We start from the raw sequence: 8,809 nt of genomic DNA on the forward strand, positions 1-8,809 counted from the left end.
CAAGGAATATGGTAAAGTATTCATCTGAAAGAAGAAACAGAGAGTAAGGGAATGCAGAAAGAAGAGATCACTTATTAGAAAAGAAAAAAAAAATAAATGAGCAGCAAATTAATGAATAAATAGATAAAGATGTCAGTAGATCATAAATACAATGAGAATTGCTTTAGGGTAAGAATGCATTGCATCTTTGTTTGAACTTTTGAGGCTCTAGTTACATAACATCCTCAAGGAGACTGTTCCACAGTCCAACAGTTTGAGGAACAAAGGACCTCTGGAACCGAGAATTGTCGGCACTCTAGGCATGTGGTCCTCTTCATTTCAAAAAGGACACCACACTGCAATGGTTCTGTCCTATTATCTGGATAAGTTTCATTTGTTTAACCGATAAGTATTTGACAAGTACACCACATGACACAGCTCTCATGTGCAGTAAGTGTAAGCTAATATTAAATGTGAAGGGTACCATGCTACTGCCTCATTTTGAAAGAAATGGGAAATGCATCAGAGATTTTGTCATAATCTTCAAGGGTGTTAATTGATCAGACTGATAAGTTTTAAGAATCTGTAACTTTCTGAATAAGATCAAATCATAGTGTCCAAGATCAGACTATATGGCCATTCCCTGTAGAATTATTGAATTTCAATTCTGGCACTTGTTAAACCAGTGGTTCTCAACCTGGTGGGCATCAGCAATTTCGTTGTTCTCTGAACAAGAGTAGCTGAGAAGCAGTGTCAAGTATCTCACAAATTCATTCCCAAAAGAATAAAAAACACCCCTTCCCTTTCTCTTTTTTCATTTTCCTTTAAATCTAGGAGGAAATTTTACTCACAGATGCAAGGGGGCCATGGAGGGAAGGACCAACTCTTAGAGGGGGCGTGGTAATAAAAAGGTTGAGAACCGCTGGGTTAAACTATTTAATGAGAATATACATTTTCAGTAGGCTTATCATGGTGGTTGTTTGTACAATTACATTTTTGGATGTCTGTGCATAAGTCTGTCATTGTGTCAAGTATGAAGGAGTAATTTCATGTCTTTAGATCTGAGTAATGGCTAAATAATTTTTCCAGTGGATTCAATTTGTCCATGCAGCAGGTATTTATTAACTCACCTGGATTCTCAAAAACTCCATTTTTTCTCTATTACAGGATTGTGCGATGAATCTTGAAAGGAAGCATCTCGACGAACTCAAAATGTTGATCCAGGAGATGTTATAAAAGTGACAGAAAGTTGATTATGTACTTACCAAACTTTAATAATGCTGTAGCCCATCCCCACCATGCTCGCTGTTCCTAGTACGGTAGTTATGTGGGGCTTGGAGCTATCTGAATGTTGTCTAATATTTATGGAAATACAGTATTAAATTTTATGTTGGTACAGTTTATAAGTTCTCGTGTACATCAAGGAGGTGTGCAGATCTAGGTGGCACCCTTAACTGAATCTGCAGGAAACGTATCGTATTTTACAAGAGGTGATCATTTCTTTTCAGTGCATATTTTTTTTACTCCTTGTACCATACATTATGTATATTTTTTTATGTTAAGGAATGTACATTTAAGCAGTCCTTTTTTTTCTAATGAGTTACAAGAGTGTACGCACATTCGCTGAAGATTTTTGAATATTTTAAGTTAAGACTTGCACTCTGTAAAAAAAAAAAAGGATAGGACACCTTTGCTTTCTCGGCATATTGCAGGAAGTTAGCGCACTCTGTACCTTTTATCATACCGGCCTTGATGTTAGCTCTTAAAAATTGTCTAAAAGGTTTGTTTGACACCAACAAGACAGTTAAAGTAATTGAATACCAAAAGAATAGGTTATATACCATCTTTTCCTTACAAAATGTTTATGCCCTTTGACTTCATACTTCTCTCAACCGTAAATGCTCTCTCACTCACAATGTAACAGTATTGTGATATACCTGTGACGTTTCCTTGACTGAAACAATTTACAAGTGTGAGGAGACAGGTAAGGTTAGTTCCTAGTTCTTTTATGTTTGATTCAGCTCACTAAGCTTCAGATTTTCCTCGGCGTATGTATTTATTTTCCGAAACATTTCGTTGTGTCCCTGTCCACGCTGAAGTAAATGTGAGTTGGCAAGTGATATTCACAACATTGCAGTTCTTTTGTGTACTTAGTACATATTGTCTGTACCCATGAGTATGTAACTCATTTCAGTGCGGTTTTCATCACTGAGTGATACGAGTAATACTGTACTATATATGCTGTGCCTTGTACTGTAGGGTTCTACATTATCTGTCATTGTAATAATTGGTTTTTATGTTAGGTCATATGTTAAGCCCATGTACGGTATCTAGTTTTCACCAATACTGTACCGTATTTTTCTTATTTTTAAATTTCTCTTTTAAAATGTTAAAAGAGTTGGTGAAGTACTCCTGCACAAATTGCTAAAAATATTTACTATTTTTATACATAAAAAGAAAAGATGGTTAGTTTTACAAAAAAAAAAAAAAAAAATCAGGATTTTTATTGGCATGAAGTTGTACAGTGCAACCCAAACCCAACCCAAGAAATAATTTATTATTGCTGTGCAGAAGTATGGCTGTACCTTTGTACTGTTGCATGTAACAGTCCAAGGGTTTATGTCAGCATTGCCGTCAAATCCATTGTCAGAATTTTTGTCATTTTAATGTATAGTTCTAACAGCTTTGCTGTGTTATATTTCAGAGCCTAAAAATTTGCAACAAACGAGAAAGAGTACATTGTCTCGACACAACAAAAATAGACTTCAGTACAGTCGACCCCCAGTATTCGAATAGCTAAAATCTGCAAATACTTAAAACTCCTCTAAAAATGCTTATAACTGCCTATTTTGAGAGTTCAAAAAAAACAAAAAACCCTCTTAAAAATCTTTAAACCTGAATACTGTATTTTAATAGTTTTATCACAAAAAGTCCATTTAGTCACAAATATATGAAAATAAAAGTAATTTGTGAATATTTCTCTATGAAAAATACAGCGAATAGGCGAATTTTCAGCAAATAACGTGCATATACGTTCCACAGAGAAATCCGCGGATAGGTGAAGCCGCAAATCCAGAACCGCGAGTTGGCGCGGGTCCACTGTATTTCTGAGCCTACAAACAGGAGTGTAAAAACTCATTAAAAGCTATAATAAGAGTTCCAAAAGTATCCTCTTGTTCTTCATTTCATGTTTATTTTCCTTATCTTCAGTATTTTAGCTGACATCTACTTATAAACAAAGCTTCTGTTAGCCATTCCTCCTGTCTCTTTTTGTTCCTCACCAGCTTGATCTGGTAGCGTGGCTTTTATCATCTAATAAATTTCTCCTCACGCTGCATCATTTCTTTTCGCTGGCGATTACTTCGCCTTTCTTGGGTTTCTTTTTTGCGCGAAATAAAATTGACGAGTGAGTAAGCGTTCTTGCAGAACCAAAGCAGATGAACATGCTGCCTAAGCACTTGGTGTTCACTGATATACAGGACTCAATATATTGGTTTTAATTGTGGAGGTCTCAGGTATTTGGACACACAGTACGTGTGTGTTTGTGTATCTTTTCATGGACTCGAGTCAGTTAGGTCATCCTTGAAAAGGCTAATTATGTGATGCACACAAATGTAAGAATTAGATTGTTGAATAATGGATGAGATTCTGTCATAAATGTAGTTTAGACCTTTCTAAAAGGGAAGGATTCAGCTACTTTGTAAGTTGAGTGTGATTTCCAGAATCACTGTGTGGGTTACAGGCAGTCATTTTTTTCATCTGATCAGACTAGTTCATGCTCTGTAGCCCTGGAAATTGCCCAATATAAGCAGAGTTCCCTAGCACATTAGGTGTGTTTTTGTACTCTTTCCGTCCTCTTTTTTTATTTTTCTCCTGCGAACAGGAAATTATTTTATCGGTACATTAAGGGAAGAATATTTTATCAATATTTCCCAAGAAGGAAAGCCTAATGAATCTTGTAAATATTTTATACATAAGATATATTGCCATAATATACATATACCAAATATGATGTGTGCATGTACGTAACGGAAGAGTAACTTGGGTTGGAAGCCTCGTTGTATTAGCGTAATATTTGTGTAACCATTCGTCACTTGGCCTTGTAGAAATGCTGGATTTCCGTAGTAGTTCCCTTCAGTGTGAATTACAAACGAGCTTGATGCGTGTTTTTCTTTTTTTTTTTTTTGTAACTCATAAAAACACTGTGACTTTTAAACACTGTTCAACAGTCTGTGTAATTCGAGAGCGTTTGCTACAGCAGCGTCAGATGACAAAAAGAAACTTTTCTCTAAAGTTCAGAAGTTTTAAGTCTTCGTGAGGTCAGTTCTTTCTGCCGCCTCTTTTGTCTTGCATTCTGTCCGTGGTACAGTTTACATTTCCCTGTTTTGTCTTCAGAAGGCATGTCCAAGTTTACATGGTCACCCTTTAGAGTAGTCCAACAAAGAAATGCCTGATGTTACACTTCTTCATGCTGAACGCTGCGACGTTATCTAATAGATCTTTTGACGTGATCGTTGCATTCGTTGTTAATACCACTAAAGTTCTGTGATGTATTGTATAGCATTTGTTGGTACTGTATAACTTTAGCAAAATGGTATGAAGCAGTATTTTTGTATCTCTGTGAGATTTTCCGATGATGTAAATATTGACAATACTACAAGTGCTTTTAACTTGATCACTGCTTTGAAGGCTATAAGTAGCTCTTTTTTTGTTTGTTTGTTTATAAATAGTCTGCATGTTTGGTTCAATGTATAAACTGTGATGCTCAAGGAAGTATTATCTTTTGATAGTAGTACCGTTAATGATTTATGTCTAAGCTGTGCTGGTTGTGGGAAGAGCATTTTATTTTGCTTGCAAAGCAGTGTGTAGGTTGAACAGGACAAAAATATCAGTTTTTATAGCAAAGCTTTTTGTTTTTCAATACAGTATTAATCGTAAATCTGGATAGTTTGAAAGAAGATTTTTCATAGATGTGAGATTTGTGTTGAATAGCTGTTGAGTAGAGAGCATCTTTGTTAAATTTTGAATTCACCTCAAAGTTTCAGTGATCTGTCACTGTTGACTTTCCTCTTGGGAACAGTTCATCAAAATGATTATTGCTATTATCCAGGTTTAAAAAGAGAATTCACACTTTGTTTACGCAAAAGCTTGTTACTGAATTCTCAGATCCTTGAACCCTTCACGTGTGAATATGAAACTGCATTGTGAATGGAAACAGTATATTCAAAATATACTAGTCTAGCTGCCATTAGGATCATTTCACGTGATGGCGTGTTTTCATGCTGAATCTGTCTAGGACACAGTTGCATATTGATGTTTATCTCGTGAATTTTGCACAAATAATCTTTAGAAGCTGAAATGAAGAAAGGTTCTAAAACATCTAATCTTAAGTCCTTTCAGGAATCCCAAGTGCAATTGCATATGTTTGTCAGAACTATAGAAACGTGGCGAAAGTGCGTTACAAAGAATAAACGGTCTTATTTTCCATTTGTTGTCTCAATTGTAATCTTGTATTTATCTCTAAATATCAGGTGACAGGGTCTGCCCCATTGGAGGCCAGTTAAATGGAGTAAAAGTTAAACAGAGAATATTATAATTCCTATTTAAAATGTATCTTGAAAAGGAAAGCTTTTTTTATCATCATGACTGGAGTTGACAAAGTAGTCAGAGTCAGTTCCATACCTTTTGAGTGGGGCTGAGGACATGTCCTTTGGACTTTCTCCCCTGCCTTTGACTCTCAACCAAGGGCTGGTACCCATTTACAATTGGGTGAACTGCAACTGGGAACCAAATCGCAGGCTTCGTAAACTGAAAATAGTCTTGGTTTTGGTATCTGATAAGGGGAGGCAATGAATCTGAACAACAATATCTGGGAGGGCTTGGAAAATCAAGAAGTGGCACCAGGATCATACCAGCAACTTGATAGAAAGGGCACAAGGTAGAAAAGATTAAAGGAAACTAATTAGACCTCCGAATCTGTAAAGGGAAACCCTCACATAGTCACTGATGGTCACCATCATGTTCATCTCCCACTGTGTAGATTATCTCCTTCCATTTAGGGCAGTTCTGTATTGTATGGGGCTGTTTTGTATGGCGAAATGCACAAGCTATCCTGTGACCCCATGTACGACCATAACGTGAAAGACATAAAGATGCCATACACTTTTTTGCTAAACTTTTACAAATTGCCCGCAATTACCTAGACAAGTTTTTTCTTTACCTTGGTCACTGCAACTTTTCCTCTGTGTGATGGCCGACAGATGTATGTAATTACCCTGTGAGTGAAATGTAAGGTGCAGTATTAGGTAAACAATATATTTCAAAGTAAACAGAAATATGAAAGCAGAGGAAGACAAGGAAGCACATACTATAAACAATTTATCAAACAAACGTCAAGCTTACTGTACAGACACACCAGAAAAGAAGGGTGAGGTAGAACAATGACCAAGGACATAAAAAGACCAGGACTTAGTACCTGGTAGTGTCACAGGGCTTTGACGAGCTCACCCTCAACACTCCATTTCTTCAGAGCTGAACCCCCGTGGGGGTGGTGGTGTCAGCGCAACTCTGGCAACCGCAAGGTTTTTCTCCTTTGACACCTTTAAAACCTTCTTTATTCTTAACTTCCCTCTCAGCACTGAATGAACTCGTAGATCCTAGCACTTGCCCTAAATTTTATATTCCGTTCCACGATGGTTTGCTAAAGCTTTCAAGTATGCAACCCTTCGTGTACCCCATTGTAAATTCTCTAAAAGTAAAGTCCACAAACTTTATTAAAATGTTCAAAATATTCAAAGCAATCTTAGTACCTGCTAACAGAAAACCATTATGTCAGTCAAGTCTAAAGTTGCGTCCTACTGTGAAAACATGATCGAATTTACAAAGTTGTCAAGAGATGATCTCGAAGGTTGCGTCTCTTATGCGAGATGAAAATTCTGGAATTCCTATTACATAAAGACCCCTATTTTGTCATCAGTTTTATTTTAGAATATATTACTGCAGATTTTGATATTTCCCAAGACAACCCTTTTAGGATCCTCATTGATTCTAGAAACTCCAAGAATTCTAGAATATATATATCCAATTATTTATCCGTTTTGCACAAGCCTGTACAGTAGTTAAGTACTCTGCGTTATATTGCAGGTCCTTTTCATCAATCAATCGCTATAAGAGTGGAAAGGAGTATACAATTCAGCCCGTAGACCAAACCCTGAGGCCTGTGAGGTCATTCAGCGATGACTGGGAACTTGAGAGTAGAAAGATTTGAAAGGTGTAACATGAGGAAAACCTTTTGCAGTCACACTATGAAACAATTGTTAGGAGATTGTGGAAAGTAAGATGCCAGAGAGAGGGAATATGTATGGAGGTACAGTAAAAGGAATCAGCTAGGGGATCACCCCTCTTTAACGTACCCTGCCTTGAATTATGAATTATTTCATTATCTGCAAACGGCACCATATTTATTTCCTCTTAAAGAGGTAGTGTCATCATCACTGCCACGTCCCTTTGGCCCTTAGCTGCACCCACTAATTAGCCTTTTATGTTACCTCCATTGCTGCTTCCTCTCGTCAGCTGTGCTGTCCAACCTCTTTGGCTCCCTTTTTTTTACCTGTCTTAAGCACTGGATGGCCAGAAGTGCACCAGTCCCAGGCTTGACAGCCTAAAAATTTCATGAAACCAAATCACATCAACCATATTTATTATGAAGTATGTTTAAGTATACAATATTTGGTCTAGTTTATTGTCCTTTGTCTATATTTATAATGACAATATTGACATTAGCCACTGACAAATGTTTTGTCAAACATTTCTGTTACTTAGCCAATCATGTGATGTCTTGTGCCGTGTCTACATTTTTCTAACTTTTATTGTGAAAATTTAAATAGTTTTGCCCAGTTATCTTTTATACAAATATATTTTTATTTTATATATATACTTTTTTTTTGTTAGTTGTCACAATGTGGTTAATATCATTTACATCTACGTACCTAAGTCATCTGCACAAACATTACTCCCATTTCTCGAGGTGAACATATTCTCTAGTAAAAAATAAATGACATTTATCCTCAAGTGCTTTTAACAATATGAATCTTGTTTCGAACACTCTGCCTTTTATAAATGAAATCATACTTAACTCATCTGCAAAGGGCATTACTTTATGGAGATACCAAATTCCAGTTATATATTCACGTATTAAGATCATTGCTGTATTTTTATCGATTTTTGTATAGGCTTGAAAGTCCAGTTTTAAAACCTTTAGAAAACTTACTGTATTTATTTTACAAATTACAAACCTGGCTTAGTACTTTTTTTTTATCCAGTTCACAACTTTTCTCTGCAATTTACAAAAATAAACTAACTGCTAGGTGGAGCTCTGCTGTAGACTTTTAGAATCCTTGCATTTTTCAGACCAGATCACTGTTTCAAGGAGTCTAAGTCTCTGTTTACCCAAGGTATCAGTGGTGTTTGTGGTAGTGGCTGTCCAATTTTCCATACAAGGTTTATTACTTTGTTGTGCTGAAGATAACAAAAATATAGTGAGCGTGCAGATGGTGATACTAATTTAAATCAGGTAAGTTTATTTTTTGTGTGTTATGCTGCGTTGTGGGGTCTGACGCAGGTCAACAGAATTTTACAAGCTGCCAGTTATCAAATCAGCAGTGAAATGCAGTTTTTCCAATAGCTTCTGGGGTTTTCTATGAGATTTTAATATTTTAATCTTATCAGAAATGATTTATCTCGTTACCCAACTCCTCAACGCATAGCAGTTTCTAGGCCTAGCTGCAACTGTGGTAAATACCAACATGACTCATTCAAGGTAATATTATTA

At 36.3% G+C, this 8,809-nt stretch overlaps 1 protein-coding gene across 3 annotated transcripts in view; it reads left to right on the forward strand.

The window, feature by feature from the left end:
* The window catches only part of LOC136830339 (uncharacterized), a 69,992-nt gene extending 64,526 nt beyond the window's left edge, over positions 1–5,466 (forward strand). For all 3 annotated transcript variants that reach the window (XM_067089780.1, XM_067089778.1, XM_067089779.1), the window contains exon 12: positions 1,147–5,466. In XM_067089780.1, the coding sequence (XP_066945881.1) occupies positions 1,147–1,215 (69 nt within the window). In that variant the 3' untranslated portion in view covers positions 1,216–5,466. The remainder of the gene's footprint in view (positions 1–1,146) is intronic.
* Positions 5,467–8,809: the final 3,343 nt, after the last annotated feature.

This window comes from Macrobrachium rosenbergii, chromosome 46 (assembly GCF_040412425.1).
Source record: "Macrobrachium rosenbergii isolate ZJJX-2024 chromosome 46, ASM4041242v1, whole genome shotgun sequence".
Classification (NCBI taxonomy): domain Eukaryota; kingdom Metazoa; phylum Arthropoda; class Malacostraca; order Decapoda; family Palaemonidae; genus Macrobrachium; species Macrobrachium rosenbergii.